Here is a 25,000-nt window from a genome sequence, read left to right as displayed (position 1 = left end):
AATGACGTTAGCGTTTGACGTCGGTATCACCAGTTGCTCAGCTGAAAGGAAAGTGGGCTGATCATCGAGAAAAAGAGTTCCAAGATCATAAAATTTGATCTATTATTAACTTCTTATTTTCTTCAAGTGACTGTGCGCTGGGCGTCTGCAAAATCTCAGCCATACTTTCCTTGGCGTCAGTGCAGTCGACAATTTCCTTGCCATGTGTTTGACACCCTCCTGCCATGCCTGTAGCTCCTGCTTGTCTGACGTCAAAGCTCAACGAAAGACCGCTTTATGAAGCGTAACCTTTTCGCGGCGCTCCTTGCACCTTCCGTGTTGATGAAAGTGATTGTCACGTCTCTAACGGGGTGCGCATGTGTTGTTGTTGGAAGCAGGCGAACAGGTTGCGCTAAAAGGTGAGCAGGAAAAATTAATGAAAGAGAGATATAAAAGCTCGCCTCAACGTATGACACAAAATATTATTTCGGACAGTATAGACGCTGCAGCAACATCACCATGCATCTAGCAGCGCTGCTTACTTGCCTACTAGTATTCTTCGGTAAGTAAGTCTACAGCAACCTCACACTGGCGCTTCGTTGTTTCTTATATCCTGGTAACAAAGTACTTTGCACGATAAAACATGTCCTGATACGCTTTATTACTGTACATAAAGGCCTTTATTTAGTGCAAGCACAGAGTTAACGAGCGAGAGTGCAGCCTGAGGTAACTTGTGAACGTTATCTACGTCTCGGCCTTATCTACGTCTCGGCCTAATGTCGGAACATTGGCAAGCACCCTGAGATTGCCCCCTCCGTTGTTCAGCTCTGTTTGCAAGAAACCCGCCCAGCAGCCCTCACTCTACCAGTTATTTGTTGTAGTGAATCAACAATCCCAGGAATTTGGAACAGCGATCCAGTTTTTTTGAGCACCACTTGGCGCATGACAATAACTCTTAGCAGTAGCGCAGATTTTGGTCTCACAACCTCTTTAGCTGTGCCATGTGGCGTAAACGGTGCTGGTACGGCACTTATGTATACCAGAGGGAAGGAGGGGGGAGAGACTTTAAATATATACGACAGTCTGGACGCTTTGGAGAGTAGCGCTACCGTGCGAGAATGGGAAAACGTATGGTAAAAATGTTAATTCAGCATTTTGTTGATCTTCAAAACAGCTGCATTGAATAAGAAATAATCGAGTTGCTTTTTAAGCCATTCGCTGTACCCGATTTGACCAGCACATCTTTCAAAAGTCGTTTTTTGCGATGAAAAGGATGCCTAAATTTTTGAGTTTCGGTAGACGCTCATTGTTTACGCACTGGGTAGTTTTGCAACAAATGTAAGGCAAGTCAATATGCTTCTGCCTTTGATATCCCCAAGAGCTCACAAATAACCTTAACGCAATGAGGAAACTCGCTCAGTTTTCTGTACGCTTATTTCTTAAAAAAAAGAAAAAATGGGACTTCTTCCTTTTGAGACCCATAGGCTGCAAAATCTTAGGGGCGGGTACTTTAGTCGGATACAAATCAAGAACGCAGCGCCTTTTCCCCGTCAAGCACTCCCCTCCAGCCACTATCGTAGGCCGATTGTCATGAACCTTCTAGCTCGAGAATACAGGGAACGGCAGTTCAAAAGCGATGGTTCCCTGCTTCCATGGTCAGGGACAGTCGCTTGGTGCCGGGAGGGGGTGGTGAGGGAGGGGGGGGGGCGGGGTGAAGCGGCCGGTAGCGGCCTAGGTGATGTCTGTCACGCAGGTGCTGACGGCCTGGAGGTAAATACTGGCGGCCTTGGGCCAGCCGCTCGAGGTACATACGCGTATTTACGCGCCGTGCGCGTGTCGTGTTTCGTGCCCTGTGGGGACTCACAAAAAAGAACACACGCACGCGGTTCCCGGTCACGGTTTTTTTTAGTTGTTCAGGAAAACAGTCCTTCTTGCTCATGGATTAGTGTCAGAATATTAAAGGTGTTATAGTGAACGAACAAAGTGCATTGCTTACACATAGCACATTGAGGCTCATGATGTGGGCGAGGACAATAAAAATGATGGAATGTAAATTTGCAAGGACCCATGTGTCAATAAAAGAAGAAAATGATAAAGGGACTTTTCTTTTAGTGAAGGTGATCGGGGGTGAGATGTCGCTTAATTATTTCTCCGTACAAGATATCTTTCCAAGATCAAGAAGCGATAATCACAATCTCGCGCTTGTATGCGAAACCCAAAACTCCGTATTTTCCGTGCAGTTCCCTAGCAAAATTACTCTTGAAAGGCAAATTCTGCAACAAATGTTCCAGCGTAATCTACTCCAACGCACACAAAGAATCATTCGCGTGTGCCCTTATTGGGGAGAATGGCCTTTTTCTAAGTGAAAGGCCTTATGTTTTCGGCGAAAAAAAAGCGCTTTCGTCAACCAGATAAAGTGGCCAAGACATGAGTTCGTATATAGAAGCTTCTTGCTATCTCCGCGAGATATAAGAAACAATCCGAAATCGCAAGCGTCTCGAAACAACACAATAGTTGTTACATTTAGCCATCATAGGAGATTCGTGGTATAAACTAATAGTAGCGGCCAAGTGTGTGTTAGTTTATATTAACGCCTCTTTTGTGCGCATACTCCATGCGATCGTTTTCACCTGGAAGAATGAAATTAGGCTTACATTGCATTACATTTGTTGTAAAAAAACCTTTGTGTTCAGCAGAAGGTTCATTACCTTGGTAAGCAATGACGTTGCAGTCTTGGAGGGCTACCGGTTTAATCGTTGGAGCAAAGGCGAAGTAAAGATCTGATATTGAGAACCTAGTCTCAGGAAAATAAAGGAAGTTTTGTTACAAGGTTGCAAAATTTACAAATTTAGCGCTGAGCACATTAATCTCCCTAAATGAAATTGCGACTATAGATTCAACAAGCATGAAGATGGCTAATAGAAAGAAGGAAATACACACGTCTTTCTTCAAACAGATATTGAATTATAACGTAGATATGCCCTATTTGTTAAGGTCTAATCGGCGAAGACACATTTTGGTTTCACTATATCAAACCCGCTTGGTCAATATATACGGTGAAAAGTCATTTCGTTCGCCATATTAGCAGGACATGTCAGCAGAACTCTTTACGCAACGTCACTTGCCAGATTTTTAACTAAATATTCGCATAATATGACATCTGCGTTTGTGTGTTGACCCAATGGGTAATACAGAATGTTAGTGATGAAAACAGGAAATGTGATGTTCAGTTCTTTTCAGAGAGAATTATGTAGAAAGGTATTTCAAAAAGTTTGTCTCCATGCGGCGCCCTTAGTACTAATCACGTAAAAATGCTGGCCGCATAATTGTTCCAAGCTTCCTGAAAAATATTCATAGGGCCTTAAGCTACCCATATTTGAGCAGTTACTAACCGTCGTCTCTCACGCAGGGTCGGCAGCATGTCAAGACCTCACGGAAGAGGGTATGTGAACTATATGTTGTTCTGCCATAGCTTATGTATCTACAAGCCCTATTGGAAAAAAATCTCTATAATGCAATAACCTCGTACAAACTTTATCACAAAATATTATGCGAATGTCGTATAATGTTCTTCATTGGTTTAAACATTTGTATTATATTTTACAACCACTTACGACATTCACATTAAAGAAGCTGTATTAGGTCATTGGATCACAGAGCTTTTAAGGCGGAAGCCTTTAATGCGTCATCGTTGTAAGCAGGAGCTGTCGACAGAAATGTCACGCTTTTCAATTGGTCGAAACGGTCGTGACGTCACAGTGCGCGAATTTCAAACGGGGCCAATTGCACTTCTTCAGCTACTAACCATGCAACCAATTAAAGGGATCGTATAGTGATGCCCCAAGTGAGTTTGACTGAGTTTAGCTAACTGCTTACTTAACCAATTATCTAATTAACCTTTCTAGTCAGACCAGATGAATAAATAAAACCGAGTAAGAAATTGGCCGAGCTTGGGAATCGAACCCCGGTCTCCGGTGTGCGAGTCGATCACGCTACCACTCCGCCATGCCAGCTTTTTTTTTCTTTCTTTATTGCCTGTCTTTGGCTCATGACATTGCACAACAAAAATACACATAACGCTATATACATACGACACTGTCGTGGTCAGCCAGCACGAGACTGGCTTCGTCAGCTTAAAATTCCCGCAACATACACAACGGCTCTAGTCTTGAGAGCCACTCGGAAGGCTCCGCAGCTGCTTTTTGGATTGCAAGAAACCAGTCCATGCTTTCCCGAAAATAAATTCGGGCCGGTCGTGCGTCTTTGTCACAATTGTAGCCTGCCATTCTGGAGCGCCATATACAGTGGAGGGCCAAGAGCATTATGAGATCAAAAGGTGCCCCATCCTCATTATCAGTGCTTAAATAGCGAATTCCGTGCGCGTCAAGTGGTAGCTCTTTTTTTATGGTCCTTTGTAACACGTCCCAAAAATAAACCCCTTCCCAGCAATGCAAAAAAACATGGTCTATTGTTTGAGGCTGTTTACAAATTAAGCAGTTCGATCCCCACGGTAAAAAGAAATCCTTTCCCTCTAGAAACTTTTTAACTGGTAGCGTCCCGGTGTGTAACTTAAAAAAGAAAGTCTTTACTCCTGGTGGCACCTGCATTTTCTTCACCCTTTTTAAAACATCCCCTCCCGGGCCTCCACTGTACAAGGCACTGTACATGGGCTCTGGGAAAACAATATCACAAAGATCATTGTACAACTTTTTCCTTTTGCTTTTCCGCAAATAATCGGTGGAAAAACGTGCCGAAAGAAACCGAACGCTTGCTACAATCTCTTTGTAGTTTGGAATGAACATAGGCGCGTCTAGTAAATACGCTGTCTTCGTTCACTCCCATCTTCCTCCCTTCCCGTTACGGCGAGGTTTAGGTGTCCACCGAGATATGAGAGACAGATAATTTCCTTTCCTCAAAAACCAATTTACCGACGAGCAAAGCGTATTTGTCCGCGTTTCAGATTGGCCCAAGTTGTCGTGACGTCACCGCGCGCGAATTTTGACGGGTGTCCAGCGAAATATGTGAGACAGTTACTGCGCAACTTCCTTTCCTCAAATACAATTTTCAACTAGTGTCTACTGAGATATGTGAGACAGTTAATGCGTAATTTCCTTTCCTCAAATTCAATTTTCATTTTCTTCATTACGGCCGCTCTTTCTTCTTTCACTCACACTTCCTCCCTTCCTGTAGGTGCGGCTCAGGTGTCCACCGAGATGACCGAGAATTACAGCCCCATTTCTTTTCCTCAAAAAGCGTTGCGTTCAAAGGGCAACGCATCGCGCCGAACGGGTGGTGGCGTTCCTTGGACTCCGTGGCAGCGCTACAACACGCTGTCGCGTTCCAATCCTAAAGGCGAAGCTTAAGCGTCATTAATTGGCAGTTAATTGATGCACCTACACAATGTGCAGTGAACAATCGCGTAGCAGAATGCAGCACTCAGGCTTTCGCCTTTCACCACTTTAGCCGCTAAAGTTGCTCGTAATTTTTTTTTCGCAAGGATGGTGGTTATTCAGAGTTCGGGCTAAACTCGGTACTCTATGTTCGGTGTAGTTGAAGGAAAACGTACCATCCGTTATATAGGTTACAAGTTGCAAGCAACCATCATGATTGTGGTTATGAGGCCCCGCAGAAGGAAGCTCAAGATAGTCGACTTAAGAACATTATTTATTCTCTATCTCGTCGCAGATATGAAGTAACAGTACGAAATGTTTCAGATGTCTCTTTAAAGACGTTGTATAATTGGTTATGCATGGTGCTGGCCGCACTCCTTCAACCTGTGTTGGCCAAATCGTAAACGTAATCAGGCGCATTTAATTGTTGTTATTTTTTAAGGCTAAGAGGCTTGTGAACCTAATTTTCATCCCATTTAACACTGCATGTACTATGAAAATTTTGTCGTTGCTTTGACGCCACACTATTTTCTGATTCACATCGATGAAACGACCGCTGAAGTTACTTCCGCTCATTTTCGCTTACTATCAGCGCATGAACAAAGCGTGAGCGTCATTTTTTAACCGCCCAGAAAGTTTTCTCTAGCGTGCGCCTCGCATTCTTGATTGCCACTGCTATAGCCACAAGCGTCTTTGTGTACCACTGTGGTGCTGGCCCCGCATTCTGGGGCGCCTGTGTGAGGCTGCCAATGTGTGGCGTTACCGGCACGAATCTAGGACGATAGTGTATCATTTACCCCTGTGTTTACTCGAACCACTTGACCGCTTTTCATGAAGCATAAGACGAGGGCGAGGACCTTAGCAGCTTTTATCGTGAGCAGCGTTTTCTCATTGAGGCTGCTTTTTCATGCCAAAATATGATGTCTGACAACACAACTTTTTCAGATTCTATTACGGGCAGCGATTTGAACATCACAGATGATATCGGTGAGTTCAAAGAGCTTGCGGGCTGTTAACGTCCGAAGGCGACTCAGGCTTCAGGGACGCTGTAGTGGAGGGCTCCGGAAATTTCGACCACTTGAGGTTCGCTAATGTGCCCTGATATATTACAGTACACGAGCCTCTCGAATTTCGCGGCCATAAAAATTTGAACGCTCCGGCCGGGATCGAACCCGCGTATTCCCGGTCAGCAGCCGAGCACCATAACCGCTGAGCTACCGCGGCGGCTGTTAAAAAAGAAATGTGTTTACACATATCGCGAGTCTCAGCAGCGCTACAAGAAAGGAAAGAATATAGGGCTATTATAAGCTACTGAAATGATATCGATATATTTCGCTGTAAAATTTGGCGGCCGTGATGCAAAATTTCTCTTGAAACATTCTTTAAGATAGTTTTATTCCTGTCTACTTTTTCGGTTTCATTTCATTCACCAGCTATAGCTTGTATACCGAATCCAGCCACAGACGCCGGTTTGGTGTTGGCCCTCAAGTAAATTTCAGGTACGAGAGCAAAGGAGAGAGTGTAATGAATTATCTTCACGAAATACACACCCACGAAGCAAACACTCAGAGAGTCGCCGCGTTGACTCAGTAGTTGTAGTGCTACAGCTGCTTACCCGAAAGGCTCTGGTTCGATTCTGGCCGTTCGGTGGGTTTTCGATGGAGGCAAAGTGCTAGAGCCCTGTAGGTTGCGAAGCCAGTGGACTGTAAAGAACTCCAAGTGGCACGAAATTATGTTCCACCCTCCATTACGGCAACCCTTATAGACAGCCTCGCTTTGCGAAAGAAGCCAGAATCACCATTCTAAAGAACACGATGCTAGCTAGATTATTCGGTATTGATTTCACAAGTTAAATTGGGGAAAATCGCATGAGGCCCTCTTCAATATTGAAATTTATATTAATTTAATTATCTGCTATTTATTTCTTTATTTATTTATTGTTCGCCTCAGATGCCGCAATAGGGCGACTAAATGAAGCACATTGTTTTTGGTAATCCTCTCTTTTCGCATTTAAACAAAAGAATGGCACTCCCTCAGCTAGACACATTTTTGTCAAAAATAACTGCTGAAATATTTTTCGCAGATGAGAAAAATACTGCATTTTTTATGCCTACGCGACTAATATAAGATACTTAACATTACAGAGAAAGAGTTTCCTAAAACAAAAAAGCAGCAGGTTTTTGGAGGATATTTCCTTATATTCTTCAAATTAATCAGGTAAAAGCATCACTCCACGGTTCGCAAGAATTCTCTCGTTTAGGCAGCCAGACGGCATAAAAAATATTTTTCCGAGTACAAAGTGTCCAACATTTATCCCTATAAACGAGCATCATTTTTAAAATGGGATTAGCGGCAGTGTGTTAACGTATTGATTCCTAGAAGATGAAGATCTTGAAAATACAGATCAAGAGCATGCTAAAAATACAGCACAAAAATGAACTCCCGAACAAAACCCCGCAGAGATCTTGAAGCAAAGTCTTTCTAGAAAACTGTTCACAACGGATCTTGCTGCAGTAGGTGCGTATTGACCCGCGGCGGCCATATATTCTACGGGAGGTCCATATGCCTTTTGCTTACTTTGCTTGTTGTCTACTTTTGGTTGGGTTCGAAAGCGGCTGACTGTAATATGTTCGCTTTTCCCAGCGCGTCCACTGCCTCCTGAGGTTTTGCCGATCAATGGTAAGCCGAAACGTACTGCACGGTGCATTTCATTAAGTTGGAAATAGTTATTTCCCGCACCAAATTTGGCGCGCTCGGAGAGGATTTCTTTCTTGATATCTCCGACAGCTTGAAGAGCCGTGCGAAGGAGCGCCTGAAAAAAGAAAACTAAAGCAGTCGCTTTAATCTCAGGCTGTAAAATTATTTCCTCTTACTGTGGTTCGTTAAAGTACGCTTTGTGGCTGAGCACATCTGCGCTTTTTTGCTTTTCGTCGCATTTGCAATGTGGCTTGCGCGGACAGCAGTCTACCATGTTACTTACTGCTTCCCGGCAGAACTCCGACGCCATTAATCTGCCACCATGAATCTATTTAGTTAATCTAAGGTACAGGGCGACAAGAAACTGCTCTCTGTACAATCAGAAACTGTCAGCTTGAGGCCTCGAGAAGCTGCGGTTATTATGTTGGGGAATTTAATATTTATATTCTGCCCGTCATTTGCGGGCGGAACGCGAGCAAGTCAATGGAGACACGAACAGAAAAATAAGTTCGTGTACAGGAGAAGCGCACTACTGGCTCAGATTGACTTCGAAGAAGGGAAGACTGCCCCAGAATGCCTATCAACCTTTCTTGTATTTCGTCTCCCGGAGCCAATATGTTGGTATTTTTGCGTTGCCACCTTAGTTTTCCTGTTCGCGTTTCATTCCTTATGACAGTACAGTGTGCAGTGATATATGACAAGAAGAATATTATCTGGAATATTTAGAGAGAGAATGAGAGCACATCACTCAGAGGAAAGGCTCAATATCACGCAGAAAAAATAAACTTGGATGCCACAGTTAACGAGGCTAGAAAACGGACTTTTTGCAGGAAAGAGGGAGATGACATTATGACATTATGGAGATGAAATTACTATGTAGCTTTAATACATCACAATGCCATTTAAGTATGCATTACAAGAATTGATATCATCACTTCCTGTTACATGAAGTACTAGCCTGACTGCCTTTAAGGCATTCCATTGGTAAGGGCGTATTTAACTCAGTACAGTTTTCTACGAGGTGAAAAACACATTCTTCCTCTTCTCACCGAAACTAGGACATCATCAATCCTAGCACGCCTAAAGCATACCTGTCGTGATTCATGCTACGGAAAGTACACCCAAACAGTGAAAACCGTTTACACATCTAGAGTCCGGACTTTAATAGATGGTACCGATGAACAACGCGAAACTGATGACGACATACAGTAGTGGAAAAAGGTATGATATTTCAGTTTTTCTAATTTAACTATTTATCGCACTAAAAATTACCCACGAGGTTGGTGGAACTACAATTCCGCGTTTTTTTTACGCAATAGTAACCAATATTCATCATCGTATTAAGCAACAATATCTTTTCCCAGCCAATGTATTCAGGAACTGCTTTCTGTGCTGAGCGCAGGTATCGGTGGTTGTATGTTTTTATTACAAAATGAGAGAACAGCTCCAATGATGCCTTTTCAGAATAAGCCTATGCGTCGTTACTACAGAAGCAAGACTTTCCCAGCGATCTTTGCTTTGCACCATCGGAAAATGAAGTCCAGGAAGCTTTCAGCGAACATCTAATCCAAGTTTCCCCATTTATGCAGTAGCTTCTCGATTCGCTGGTCGGCGCTGCTGGCTTTTGGTCCCTCGGACGATTCTTATCAAAGATATTCAACTGAACTATTCTTAGTAGGCTGGCTTGGTCACTGTGTAAGACCCATCGTCATGTTGATCGAATAATTTCTCGAAAACATAGAAGGATGCTCCAGGTATTAATTCCGTTGAAGCACATATCGAAATCCCCAATTCCGTGCCTGTGGATGAATAAGCTCTTCATTAATGCTCTGATCAACCCCATTCCTTATGGTACCTTAAATTCTGTTAAGGAGATAAACTCCATGACTGAAGAATCAGCCCCGTGCCATTACTTTCCTGCCCCTGTGATTTAAATTGGAAGCTGCTAACGGGCTACATATGAGTTACGTTTTGGATGACGTATACAACAAATCCCATCATACTCGCATAACAAGAACTTCGATTCGTCCAACGGAATTCCTCGTTTGCATTTCTCACCAATCCTGACGAGGTGCTCCTGTACATACAAGGTTATAGAAGACCATTTTTTTGTCTCTGACGTGCGGAGTTTGGGCTTTGCTCCTCTTGTTTAGTTCAGCAAATTGCGCATGGTTTATTCAGCCACGTATTTACTTTAGGGTCTTATAACTGGGCCAAATCTCAAGAAATGTCGATAACAGTCATTGTACAGTTTTTAGGCTTGCGCTAAAGATGCCTTTATCGACAGGTTGGCTGGCAAATTTAGCATGTCTCCTGCGAAGAACGAAAGACCAAGCCCCCTCTGTGCCTACACGTCTTCAAAACTTCTTAAGGCGTAGATTGCGCTACTCTTAAATCTACTTAAAGCTGGTGGTTCTTTCTCCGATTGTTGTGGCAACGAATTAATTCCATTTGAGCAGACCTAATGATGCTATTTAACCACACACTCCACACACTGGTTACAAAATAATGCAGTATTGCACGCACCGTCCCCTAATGCTCCTCCTGCAAGAAAAGGGCATCACTGCATCTGGATACACTCAGAAATAGCAAATCAATCTTTTCTACTAGCGATAAAAGCTAAAGGAAAATCACAAGGATCCATCGAAAATGGCACCGATTTCTGTGATATCTGGTCGCTTCACCCCGCCTCGCAATAATGGTATGAACGAGGCGGGGACGCGTACAGCATTTTCTGAACGTCAGTCGAAGACCAAACACTCAAAACCTAATGGGATGGCTTTGAAGGTATCTTCAATCTTCCGGGTGCCGAAATTGTCGCTAGCCTCGTTCTTGCGTCTGGAAGCCTCGTTGCCAAATTTTGTTTCGGTGTAATGAGTTAAGAATTCGGGCCATCTCACCGCTAAAATGTTCTTTCCTTTACTGCTGCGCAACTCTTGGTCTTCAGCAAGTCGTTGACTGAGCTCGCACTGCTGGCAACTTTGCGTGGCTGCTTCCTTTACTCATTTATTGAGGCATCCTCATCTATCATTACATACCTACCATTTTATGCCCTGCGGCAACCAACATCGCATTAAAAAAAGAAACCGTGGGGCACTGCGGCTGCAGAGCAACTGATCAATGCCGCTTTACTGAATCTTTTAGTGCTTTTCGAACAAAATCCGCATGAGTTAGCTGTTAGTTGTGAATGGAAGATAGAGCATTTCCTGTGTAAGAATAGCCTGAACTGAAAAGGAAGAGATTATCTCGTTTTCCGAAAATTTGGAATACCGAAGAATTTTGTGACGTTACTATGTCATTGGAATGAATTCCGTCCTTCAATGAGGCTCGAGCTGCTCAGTTTTCAAAATAAGAGGCAACTGTGGCTGCCCTATTCCTGTCAAACTTCCGCTCCCTTGAATGGGCACTTTAATAGAAAAAGTCTGTGGAAAAGAAACGATTTTTTTTTCAGGTGGTATGTGAATATTCAGTAATTTTAGGTACCGAAAATGGTGTACTCCTATTTGATTATTCAAAATACTTAAATATTGCTTACAAAAAAATATTCGAAACGAAATAAATGCATACTTATGATTTCGAATAATTAGCGCGAAGTTCGAACAAAACCAGACGTATTTTTCTTCTAAGCGTATTCCAAAAAACACGAACATACAAGGTTGGTACCATGCTGCCGCGAGGGTACATCGCCGCGGTGTAGTCCATTCGTGTGAAGGCGTATATAATCTTTATACATGGGCTCAATGATTGGAGACCATGTATAGATTGCAAGTCATGTATGAGTGCAGGCCGCAGGCAGGCTCAACAAGCCCCGCGTATCTTCCTGACCTCGGATGCTATGCCTCATACGTCTAGTACGTTCCATGTACTAGATAATAATAATAATTGGTTCTTCAGGAAAGGAAATGGTGCAGTATCTGTCTCAAATATATCGGCGGACACCTGAACCGTGCCGTAAGGGCAGGAATGAAGGTAGGAGTGAAAGAAAGCGAGAAAGAGGTGCCGTAGTGGAGGTCTCCGGAATAATTTAGACCACCTGGGGATCATTAACGCGCACTGACAACGCACAGCAGACGGGCGCCTCTTGCGTTTCGCCCCCATCAAAACGCGGCCGCCGCGGTCGGGCTTGAACCCGGGTACTCCGGCTCGGTAGACGAGCGCCTTACCCCTCGGCCGCTGCGACGGGTGCACTACATAGAGTGCTAGTTTATTCCGTTGCCAGCAGCAAAAGACACCTTTCATATGAAGATAACTAGTCAAAGGTAAAGTAAATACACTGATGTCTTGTTGAGGCCGAGAAATGAAAATTGATGTTACGTCTTTTAACAGGTAAAGCTATAACTGTGAAACAGCAGCTCTTCGCTTTTTCCTGCAGTTGCCCTGAATATTCGACGACCAGCGAATATTCGTTAAAATTATCGATTAGATTTCGAATCGGTTCTCTCACTATTCTATTCGATTTTGACCTAAACTCTTCTTATTCAGTTCGGTAGTAAACCTACCTGATTCGAATTTGATTCAGTAGATAAGAAGCGCTATTCGTGAACGCCTAACTTTTAAGTGCGAAAGCACTACTGGCCACGTATCTCCTCAAATCCAACTGTTTGCGTGAAGCTTCTGAGGAGAATAACTGGATCCCTGCTTCAGTGGACACCTCAATCTTGCTTTCATGTACGTGACGGTGGCGACCACTTGTAGAAAGACCATGCTTTCGCACAATATTATGTGCTTAGCGCAGCTAAACCACCAGTCGTTTTTCTTTTAAAGCTAACATGAACCTTTAGTTCAGTTAAAGAAAGCCTGAAAAATGCAAAATATACTTTGCTGAGTACTTTTGCACATTACCCTGTGCTATTCTTACCTTGTGTAAGAATCGCGAATTATTTCCCGTTTTCTTATTTGGCAGGATTTATTTCGCATTTTGTTTGCTGTGCGTAAAAAAGAATTTGTGAAATGGAGTAAATAATTCCTTTACTCCTTAAGCCTTTGATACACAGAAGCGTATTTTGCAATCTAACGCGCTAAAGAGACTAATATGGTTTGAGTGCGCTCTAAACAGCATGGGACAGGTAAAAGGAAAAAAATATTGAATTAGAAACAAGCTCCGCCTTAAAGGTATGAGAGCGTAAGAAAGCGCAATTCCCATGGATGCACAAGGTCGCTCTCTACATTCACATATCGCTGGGAGTCCACACACACCTCTTGGCGCATTAATGCAGCAGTTAACCTATGTGCCACTGATCTACGGTGGCAGGTGCTACCAGTAGTGGGCATTGTTGTGACCCAGGTAGCACTACCCCGGCGACCAATGAGTAATTTCAGTGCCGCTGGCCAAGTTGGACAGTTTACTATCTGCTGCGCAAGTTTTGATGACGCCGCAATGTCACGTGACCCAGCTGGTCCACCTGCCTCCTAGGTTGCTCCCTGGGGACCACCTGCCAGAGCCATGCCGCGATTTTTTTGCGCACAACGCCGGCGTCGAACTTTAGGAGAACGGGGCATTTCACGCTAAGGCGTTAAAATTAGCTTTATTCATTAGTGAATAATTAAAAGCTCTTCCTGGGCAACGCAGGACATTTGAGTCACTACTGAACAAAGCTGCTGGTTGAGCGACACGTTGCTTTTGCACGCACTATTGATGACAGAAAGCTTCTGGACTGCCTAATTCGATTCCCAGTCGGCTTTACTGCCTTTTGATCGCGTCACGTGGATGTGCAGAAGCGCACGACAGCACTTGATAAGAGCTTGGCACAACATTAAGCTCCTCCTTTGGATTATTGGTTTTGCGATGGTTAGTTGCGAACTGAAGACGGCAATGACCAGCGAAAGAGTTATCTCGCTTGAGGTCATCATGAGGGTCACACTAGTCGCTGCAAGTAAATTTCCTGAGTCGCTTTTGTACACTGAACCACCATAAAATCAAATATTTCCTCGTTGGTAGAAAAAAAAATGGTCTTTGACCTCCTTGTCAGTGGGTTGCCTCTGTAATGTTGAAATCTCCATCTAACTATAAACACTCATTTTGTCACCTCAAGTAGACACAGAAATTGGTGACTTGAATGCACTTCTGAGTTATGTAAGGAGAGCGCCAATTGTGAGAGCTCGCGTTCTTTGACATACCCGCTCTTATACAGGGTGTTTCATGCAAGATTTTACACAGTTTCTAATAATAGACTTTTTAAGTTAGAACAGGCCGTTTTTCAGCAAACCAATGTCAGGTGTAGTACTTTAGAATACATGTAAGACGAGCTAACTAGCAGGATTGTTAACAAATATTGAATATTTAAGTTGTAGCTACTACTGCTAGGCTCCTTGTTTATTGAGAGATCCTTAGCCCACCGCAAATAATAATAATAAATTAGCCCGCATCTCCACCAAAAGATGTTACGGGGATGTTACGGTATTACCGTTACGGTAAGTCCATATTGGTGGCTGCTCTGAGATGGCCAGCACTCAGCTCAGACTCCGAGGGCCCAGCTACCCACTGTCAACGTCGTCGTCGTCCAGCGCTCCGCCACTTCTTCGTTCACGATTCGTTCGCTTATTGAGTAACCAGTTCACCGTTAACAATATGCATACAAGTTTTTAGAATTTCGAAAACGCGATTACCCTCGGCGCTGTGGCCTAATAAGTTTTGGCTATTTCGATGAGTTATGTCCATTGGAGGGGTTGCTTTGCCGGCAAGCTTCCCGAAGAAAACATTTTTGCGCGATGCCGGCAAAATATCTGGCCCACAGCACCCAGGATAACGGCGTTTTCGAAATTCTAAAAACTTATTTGGATATCGCTTACGTTGGGCAACGCCGCTCTCAACAATTAAACAGCCTAACGGGAACAGTTAAATGTTAACTATTAAATATTAGTTGCCTAGCATGCTAGAAAGCCCATCTTAGCTGTATTCTATGTGTACTACACCGCTGACAATGCCGTAAAAAGCGCTCATGTAGCTCAAAAAGCCTTCTTTTAAAATTTTTGTAAACTCTTAGGCGAAACATTCTGTATAGTACCGATAAGTGCCTGATGTTGCTCCTGAGCAACATCATTACTAACATTTCTTTAAAGATTACTAGTCTGCTCTACTGCACACGATGTTTTCTGTCTGATAAATAAAGCGTAGCATATACCGATTACTCGAAAAGTTTTCGCTAGTAGACGAAACATCGGGCCTTGCGTAGCGGTGTGCTCGCGGATCCTCAGAAACCAAAAATGATTTTGCTGTTGAGCATGAATTAATTAGTGCTGCCCTCTTTTTTTTAAGCTGTTCAGGCACACGTCCTTCACGTATATGTAAATTGCGCTAAATATTTGAAAGTTTGCGATGCGACTAAGAAAAAAATTATTTTTCGAGTTTTTACCACTGAGCATGGTTGGCCGTTAAAGAGTTCTGTTTCTGGCGCTTTAATTTCCTTAAGAATATCTCCTCGCTCCAAAAATCTGAAAAGAAATAGGACCAGTATTTGCCAGTCTCTTATTATGCGATTTTTCTTGTCAGGCTAGGAAGCAGAAAAATTCTCTAACTATAGTTCACTGCGGTTCTTTGGACATGTGTCGCCTTTATTTAACAAACTCAGTAAAAAGGGTCCATTTGAAATAGTTAGCTCATCATCATTCCGCATTATATCCGTTCATAAAAAACCTCTCCGCAGCTGAAGTGGAAGCTCACAGATCGAAATGTAGGGTTACAACCACTTCAAAGTCCGCTGTCATAAAAACTGCCGTTTCTACGAGGAAAACATTAAACCACAATCAGGCTTCGTTCAGTCATAAATACGCGACAAGAAAACTAATAAGTTAATGTTCAATTAACCCTTGTCGCTGGCGCTTTCCAAAAGAAGGACTCCGTCAGTGTACGTGACCTCATGCGAGGCAGGTGGTCACGCTTCGAAAGCTTTCCTGTCAAAGGAGGTGCTCCTGCGCTTCCTAGGCAGCACTGATCTCAACTAAAGGCTGAATAGGCGCATTGATGGCGGGCTTCCACACATTCACCGCTCTCCTCATTCGATGCTGTTACAGGACGGCATTTTCTAGCTCCCTTCAGCTTCCCTGGTGCAGTGTAGCACGCCAAGTATTATGGCTGGAGCTTACAAGTACTTTTATGCGTAGCATATTGCAATAACTCAGTTCAGCCCTGGGCGCGGCCGGGCAGCCACCAAACCACGTGACGTGACGTCACCAAACCACTTAAAAAAGAAAAAAGAAGAAAAAACTAGAAAGAAAGGAAAAAAGGAAAAGAAAAAAAGGAAGAGAAAGGAAAGGACGCCTGAGCATGGTGGCGGTTGCCACCGCCCGTTTCAAAGGGGGCGCTCCTATCCATCCATCCATCCATCCATCCATCCATCCACACGTCACGGAGGAAAAGCTGCTGAGAAAATCGAGTGCCGCCAAGCAATACTTCGCGCAAAAAGACCGCGCAATATGCAACGCATTCTTGGCTTAACCAAGCTAAGCCTGGGCATCTTTTTTTGATGAGTAATCCTTTCTTTGGGCATAATTAATTCGATTTCGATCAAGGTGGGTTCCTTATAAAACTGTGAACTAGAACTGAATATAGACCACGCCAAGTAGATCTCAATATAGGAAGCAGTTTTGTATTTTTTTCTGCCCAACAAGGCCCAAAAACATTTGGGATGTACTTGGCTTCTTTAACATTGTGACTTTTGTTTCTGGATTGAGTTTAATTCATATCTGTTAGGCCTCCAAAAGTAGCTTTTACTGCTAATACAGACTAAAAAGTTTAACCTTACTTTTGTTTTCAGGGACGGAACAAGTTGGCAACAGCACAGGCGATGGTAAGCACTTGATCGGTAGTTGACGTAAGAGAGCATACTCAAATGTCTGCTCGATGGTCACATTTTCCCCGCCGCATAATCAGAACTGCAAACATCTTTCATAACATTTTTGTAGTAAAGGTTCCGCCACTGATTTTATTAGAGGTATGAAAGATTTGGCAAGCGCCAGGTAATTTTTTTCTTAAGTGTATTTTTCTTCATAATAAGTGGCGTAGCTACTCATGAATTCTGTTGTAAGCCTTTCTAAATACTGTCTGCATCGCTACTTCTCTAGCCCCTGGAAAAAGTAATACACGCAGCATCCAAGAAGCCTGCAAATTTCCTTAAGAGTACGCTGTATTTTGCATCAACATGTATCCGCATAATTTTTAGTTCTTTCATTTCAGTGGTGAAAGTTGCGAAAATTCATTTTGGGCTTCTCGGTACATGTGGTTCTTTGCGACAATTTTAAGTTTGAGACAAAACAGCCGATTCTATGTGCCTAATATTACATGTCATTATGTATTTTATTTCCATAGGTAGTGCTATAACTGTTGCCAGGCAAGTAAACTGCGACTGTGTTAATTATCGCCCTGACATACATTAGACTTCCGAGTGTATACGCGCAGATGAACAAGCTATAATTTTCTCGAGCAGCTTCTCGTTTCTAGATATGATGCCAACGGCACACAAGGCTACATTCCGAATCTCTCGTCTACAAAACTGCAAAACATGCTTCAGAATAGCAACTCAGTAGTTTTTTAGGTGTACTTGTTCGTTCATAGGTAGCCGCGTAATGCAAGAAAATTGCATTACTTGCCATCTAAGAAGCCTCTTTTGATAAGACTGTAGAAGGTGGAATATTATCGAGAGTGCCCTTATTATCATTCTGGTCTCTCGGCCGTTTGGGCAACGTTCTTGCTGTCCAGCAGGTCTGAATGCGACGGAATTCAAAGGGGAGAGCGTTCGCCTCAAAGCAGTTGTTTTGCTACAGGTATTGTTTTCAGCTGCGGATTAATTGGCCCCATGCGCAGTAGAACTTTTTTCACTTTCGGCCTCGGCAAGAATAATAAACAGATCACTAAAGGGACTCAGAAAGTTAGAGAGGTTTCTTGCATGTATTAGAGTGGTGAATCTCTTTGGATAACTGAAGTTCTACTGTTTATCTTCTTTCAAAACGTTATATTCATGATATTCGCTGTTTGGCTGGTCTTTCATACCACTTCGCTGCCTGTTGCTAATGTGAACATGACGCGCTATCTTATTTAGGCACAGAATGAACGCAAAATTGTCAGGAGATTCCAGCACTACTCGGTGTGCGATTTGCTAGGCTATACGAAATTAAAAACTACTAGCTAAGGCGCGCGCCTTTAGGGGTTATTGCAAAGTTAAGGCAACGGTACAGTTTGTCGGATATCATTAGCGGGCACGTTAGAAACACTACAGCTACCGGCCGACAGCAACAAATCTTGAACGCTTACGAACAGAATCATCGCAAACATTCGAGTCAGAAACAGGTGATTAAGTTGATTGCAGCAACAAACTTCCATCGCGATTGTTAGTGGAAGCATGAAAAGGAAAAAGAAATGTGCGTGATTCCACTGTACCCGACGGCTTTGTACCAATATGGAATTTGATTAGAAGCTCTCGGTTTTCGCTGAGTAAAGGACAAAATAATCAAAGGTGTTCGTTTTATTTTCCCGATTTAGAAGGCACCGAGGATTCCACCCCAGAACGTAAGTCACTCGAACTGTAGTCAAAGCAGAAAGTTGTTTCAGTGCCAAAGCACGGTTCACAGATGCTACTGAAGCCTCCACAGAGAAAACTGAGCTCTCAATTTTCTTAATATTTTCCATATTTGTATCTTCAAACTACGAACGTTGTATATTTTGATCATCAACTGGCTGCACTACATTGTATTACTTGTGGGTTATTACTTCGTCGCAACTGTTCAAAATGCGATTTCATGAGTAGGTATTCGTTACTAGCTCAGGTTTCAATGAAAATAGTTGACTTTCAGAGCATTCCTGACAGAATTTCACGCAGCGAAGCGTTTTCAAACCAGCCGTTTTTCTTTCTCGGGGTATGAAAGCAACCCTTGATGTGGATGGTCTCATCCACTCTGATGGGTATTGAAAGCTGATGCTCAAAGAATTTCAGAATAAAGTTTGCATTACTAGACTACTTTTCTTTCTAGAAGCACTTCTGGACCTTGTGCACTATGCAACTCTGTCTTCGGTTTTTATAATTCGAGCCTAACGATACTTTCGCACGGGAACTAATAAATAGCATGAAGTTTTTTTTTTTTTAAATTGCAGAATTTATACTTTCTTTGTGCAATTATCCGTTAAAACAACGCTAAAGAGAATGGAACGAAATTCCATTTTCCTTGAAGTAACCAAACAGGCCGCGATTTCACTTGATAGAAATTCTACAATTGTTTTGAAACATTTAAGAAGCGGGTTTATATACCTACAGGTGCAAAATAGAATTTCAGTTTACTCTATTCATATCGTTGTCAATTAGAAGACATGGAACAAAAAAGCAATTTCAAAGTCAGGCTACCTCAGCCTTCGACATCAGGAGTGCTTGAAGTTAACTATCGTACCTTAGGAAGCTAGTGCGGTACCAAAGGAACTAAGCGCAATGTTATCTAACCCCGACGTGGTTTTCACGACTACGGCAGCTCTTTCCGAGAATCAGTCAACACAGCGTGGAAAAGCACCTGACAAGACCTACGCAGATGCAGTAAAAAAGAAGCGTGGGAAGTCCGTTGGTTCTTCTCCTTCATCAAAGCTGCTGCAGCGCACTGCACAAGACCCGACAAACAGCGTCACCCGCTCTGAGCCTAAGGCGCCACAACATGACAGGAAGATCAGCGACAAGCAGCAAACCGGAAACTCTGAACAAGATATCACAAGCCTACTCATTCCGATGCTGTTTGCAGCCATCAAGGCTCTTATCCGTGCAAACCCCTCGTCAGGAGGACTCCCAGAAGTAGAAGCTGTCCTTGCAATGGAGCCGTTGGTGTCGGTCTCCTACGCTCCGCAGGGGCGTAATACCACACTTCAGTAATCATGGCTTCAACAGCGAGAACTTCGCCGCAGCTGACAATCCACATCTTTCGTACATGCACCATTTTCCAGTGGAACGCTCGCGGGCTACGCTCTAAACTCTGAGATTTCCGACAGCTCGTGCGAGCGTACCGCTTCCCCTTCATAGTCATCTGTGAATCACGCGTCGAGGAAACTTTCCGACTCCACGGATACTATTTCCATCATTCACAACGACCAGATAACGTCAGTAGATTGTTGATAGGCTTTCACAAGGATATCCCGGCCTCATCGGTTGATGTCCCGCCTCACAGCGACAATGAATACGAGTGCGCTGTCACAGTTATTGCTGGACTACAGTACACTCTGATTGGAGTATATCTTGAGCCAGGCACGCCATTTGATGCTATGAGAATTGATAACTTGATAGCAAGGACGCCCTCACCGCATATTATTTGCGGAGACTTCAATGCTCATAATGAAATTTGGGGCAGCTCACATACATGTGCCCGAGGTGCCAAGCTTGCAAAACTTCTCTCCAAGCATTCAGTTCAGCCATTAAATGATGGCAGCATCACCTACCTCCGAGGCCCGACGACTACCAGCAGCATCGACGTGACATTTGTCACAAGTTCCTTCGCCCACAACTTTGGCTGGTGCACTGATTTAGAGACACGCGGAAGCGACCATTACCCAATCCTCATATCGCCTTCCCATGCGCAGAGGAACCCAAAGAAATTCCTTACAAAATCTACAGACTGGGACGCATACAAGGGCGCTGTAAGCAGAGGAATTACTGCGGCAACTCGCAATAAGGAATTAGCATCAACAATGGCGTATTGCCTGAGAGCGAGTACACAAATTACAACTAAAAATGATAGCCTACCTTCAAATGATGACACATTTCAAAGGCTCTGCGCTATACGCAGGCGAGCTGAAAGAAAAGCTCTGCGCACAAAAAGCCTCGATGACCTACGTGCATGCCGACGGGCACAACGTCACATTCGACGCTATATGGATAAACTCAGTCGGCAAAAGTGGCGTGACTTTTGTTCTACGCTGGATGTGCGCCAACCAGTAACCAATATTTGGCGGATAGTTAGAGGTATGCGCACGCCACCTCAACAACTCCACCCCTTCGCTGCACTCTCCCTTCACGAATAAAAATCTATAAGAGAAGTCTCAGAAGAATACTGCAGGCTACTGTCGGCAGGGTCAGGGCATTCGACACTCTCCGCAAATGGTCAATCAGGCATCCCAAAGGCGGTAGTGCCAGCGTTAGACCTGCCTTTCACAATGGAAGAACTATCCACAGCTATCGCGGAGACAAATAGACACACGTCTCCGGGTCATGATGAGGTGACCTATGAAGCCATTGCAAAGCTACCCCACACCTCCCGTCTTCGACTCCTGGAGTATTACAATTCTTCCTGGATGACTGGTGAGGTCCACACGGAATGGAAGCTGGCGAAAATTGTGCCTGTTTTGAAACCCTGTAAGCAGCCAACAAGCTACGCATCATTCCGGCCCATTGCCCTACTCAGCTGCGTAGGTAAGCTCATGGAGCGCATGATCAGCAAACGCATAACTTGGTTCCTAGAAAGCCGAAATGTGTTCCCCCAAGAAATGAACGGGTTCCGTCAAAACAGGTCTGCGACTGACAATATCATCTCCCTCGTCTCATCAATTGAGGAGTACCTTCATGCTAGGTACATCCCGACAGCCGTTTTCCTAGACATCAAGGCCGCCTTTGACTCTGTCTTTCACCATGCAATTCTCGCCGCCTTTGCCAGTCTTGGCCTTGGAGGAAAGCTACACAAATGGATTGGGCATTATTTGAAAGAACGGCAAATTTTTATGACCACTCCAAACGGTCCAACACGCTTTCACGCAGTAGAGAGGGGCGTACCACAGGTAGCGGTGCTCAGGCCTCTCCTGTTCAATATTGCCCTTATACACATAAGAAGAAACCTTCCGCGAGGGGTCCGCATAACAATTTATGCTGATGATATCTGCATCTGGACCGCATCACGCTCGCGCTATATCACCCAGCAACGTCTACAGAGAGCGCTATTGCACATTTCGATGTACCTGGCTTCCAGAGGTCTTCGTCTCTCGCCAGAAAAGAGTGTTGCAATGGCGTTTACAAGAAAAACGATGACCCGATATCCGCTGCTCCTAGGCGGACGATCGCTACCACATGTACGATCTCAGCGATTCCTGGGTGTTGTAATCGACTATAATCTGTCATGGACACCTCAGATCAAAAAACTCCGCGAGAGGATCACTGCAGCATCGCAACTGTTTAGGTTCATGGCGGGAACAAGGTGGGGTAGCAACTGCCGATCAATGCTTCTGCTTGAAAAAGCCTACGTTGAAGGAACCTTGCGCTACTGTCTACCAGTGTTTCAAAGATTATCTACATCAAGCAATAAGTCTCTCGTTGCCGCACGGAAAAACTGCCTGCGAATCTGCCTTGGCCTCCCAAAGGGTTCCTCTGCATCAGGAACAGTAGCGGAGGCAGGATGTCTCCCACTAGAGGTGATTGCCGCCCAGGAAACTATGCGTACCCATCTCCGCCATGTTCTTCAAGGGAAGAAGCACTTCCTGCACCGTGTCCACCTAACTCACAGCAACTCTAGCTTTGGCCAGGCAGTGCAGCTCCTGCCCATCCCTACTATTAATCAGCCACAGAAAATACTACCTCTGGCCTTTCCTCCATGGACACTCTCTCCTGTAAAGGTGAAGAAGTTTGTTCCAGGTGTGAATGCAAAGAGCCGCATGCCACGGGCAGCGCTTCTGCAAACTACTCTCGCCTACTTAACGGAGGAATATAGAAAGCACACCCATATCTTCACCGATGGTTCAACTACTAAAGAAACCTCTTCATGTGGCCTTTATGTGCCCTCAACAGGCCATGCCCTTTCTTACCGGCTGCAGGGGACGACATCCTCTACAACAGCTGAGCTTCACGGCATTAAGGAAGCTCTTTCTTACATCCTGCGCCGAACCGCCGACCGTTGGGTTATCTTCACCGATTCGAAAGCATCTCTCCAGATCCTGGCCAACCTGCTGAAGAAAACGAATCACCAGCCAGTTTCCCTGGACATCGGATATCTACATCATTTAGCTATTGCCGCAGGCCACTGCATAACATTTCAGTGGGTACCTGCTCACTGTGGCACTCAGGCTAATGAAAAAGCAGATGAAGCGGCCCGTAAGGGCCATCAACATCGGAGATACATTAGAACTTTTTTTACGAAATCTGATGCGTCCCAGGTGGCCAAAAGTTTTGCTTCCGAAGAAATGTATCGGCTTTGGAGTTTGCCGACATATCAGTACCAATTTCTTCACTCAATCGACCCACATCTTAGATCAAGACTCTCACCCAGAATTCCTCGACATCTGGAAACACTTTATCATCGACTTCGTCTTAATGCTGCATATACAAACGGCTTACGATACCGTTTTAGACAAATGGACAGTCCGCACTGTGACAACTGTGCCGCGATAGAAACTGTGGAGCATATCTTGCTTGAGTGCCCTGCATATGCTAACGAGCGTGCGTACTATGAACATTGCATGCAGAAGCTCTGCTCAGTGCCCCTTATAATGGACAAAGTTTTAGGTCCCTTAGCCTGCCTTAGGCAACAGAGACTTGCAATGACTTTTCTATTCACATATTTAAAAGACATTGGACATCTCGATAAGCTTTAAATTCACTTGCACGTCACCTTCATGCATTCTTCATGCAGTGAACTTCGTCAGCCCATTTGACGGACTATGCACTCCATCACTCCATAGGTTACATCAATACTCGCCATTGCATCCTTAGTACCCATTTCATGGCCGCATTTTATCTTCGTTTTTTTTTTTACCTCTTCCACTCTGCTCTCCTTCTGTCTTTATCACCCAAATTCCCCTCCCTACGCAGAGTAGCATGCCAGCGATTTTTAAACGCCGGCTAAATTCTCTGCTCTTCATTAAAGAGTCTCTCTCTCTCTATCTATCTATTTTGGTATAGAAAGGTTGGTTCTGAATGCACCGTTATAAACGTTCTGGACTGGTACTGCATTTCCTGGTCCAGTGCAACAGACGCGTTTTTGAACAGCTGCAACAGCAGGGACTTGTGGCTAGTAGCAGTTTATTATAATTTCTGCTTTCTTAGTGCAGAAGGCAACATGGGACAAGAGATTAAAATAAAATGAAAATCTTCGGTACCGTTGCATCGATGATGCCTTGGGAGGTCACGACATGTGAAAGTATGACTACAGAGAATTGATTGGCCACCAGGAAAAAATAAATGCACTGTTATGAAAAAAAATTATTCGTTATCCGGCAATTAAATGGGGGGTAACTGTCTCATCACTTCTCGGCGGTCACCTCAACCAAGCTTTCAGTGAAGGGATTAAGGTGGCACTAAAAAAAAGGAACACAGGAAGCTGTGGCGTAGTGGAGGGCCCCGGAACAATTTCGACCACCTGGGGATCTTCAACATGCACTGACACCGCACAGCACACGGGCGCCTTTTGCATTTCGCCTCCACCGAAACGCGGCCGCTGCTCTCGGGTTCAACTATGGCTCAGTAGCGTAACGTGTACTTATGAAAAACGTTTCATTATAATGAAGTCCTAAAAGCTGCGATAAAAGTCTTTAAGCACAGCATGCCTCTCCCGTGCAGGGGCGTGCGATGATTTAGTAGAAAAAGAAAAATAACTCTTTGCCGATGCCGAACTTCTTGTTAGACATTTAATTCTGGATATGAAGCTGTGACGAGGCTATTCATATTTTCACTCCCCATTCACTACTGTTGATGATTCTTACCTGACGAGACCGCCCAGGCGAAAACGTATTTGTAGCATTATTTATTTTTTACAAAACGTAACGCATTGCAATGCATACATAATGCACTCATTTTGTGCTTCGTTCTTCGTTGAAGGGAATGCTCTATTTAGCCTACACTTTGAGACAATGTTATTCAGCTATTTCAACCTTAGTAAAGTCGCGAAGAAGATAGCGATGAGCTGTAAGGAAATTCGCTTTGACTAGCGCCAAACGCGAGATGTTGAAATGTTGCTGCTTTTGACAGGCTAAAGAATTTCTGCGTCCTTTCTGT

At 44.1% G+C, this 25,000-nt stretch overlaps 1 protein-coding gene across 6 annotated transcripts in view; it reads left to right on the top strand.

Annotated features, from left to right (window-relative positions):
• The first annotated feature begins 423 nt into the window (after window positions 1-423).
• The window catches only part of LOC149347164 (uncharacterized), a 34,845-nt gene continuing 10,268 nt past the window's right edge, over window positions 424-25,000 (top strand). The window contains exons 1-6 of one of the 6 annotated variants that reach the window (XM_089586903.1): window positions 424-541; window positions 3,389-3,421; window positions 6,315-6,356; window positions 8,013-8,048; window positions 16,820-16,852; window positions 18,541-18,567. In XM_089586903.1, coding sequence (XP_089443029.1) covers window positions 499-541; window positions 3,389-3,421; window positions 6,315-6,356; window positions 8,013-8,048; window positions 16,820-16,852; window positions 18,541-18,567 — 214 coding nt within the window. In that variant the 5' untranslated portion in view covers window positions 424-498. The remainder of the gene's footprint in view (window positions 542-3,388; window positions 3,422-6,314; window positions 6,357-8,012; window positions 8,049-16,819; window positions 16,853-18,540; window positions 18,568-25,000) is intronic. The other 5 variants (XM_089586905.1, XM_089586904.1, XM_089586907.1 and 2 more) reach the window with 5 other exon arrangements.

Source organism: Amblyomma mixtum, chromosome 4 (genome assembly GCF_055824585.1).
Source record: "Amblyomma mixtum isolate Tamu chromosome 4, ASM5582458v1, whole genome shotgun sequence".
NCBI lineage: Eukaryota > Metazoa > Arthropoda > Arachnida > Ixodida > Ixodidae > Amblyomma > Amblyomma mixtum.
The sequence above is the reverse complement of the archived record's forward strand: the minus strand, read 5'-3'. Positions and strand labels throughout refer to the sequence as shown.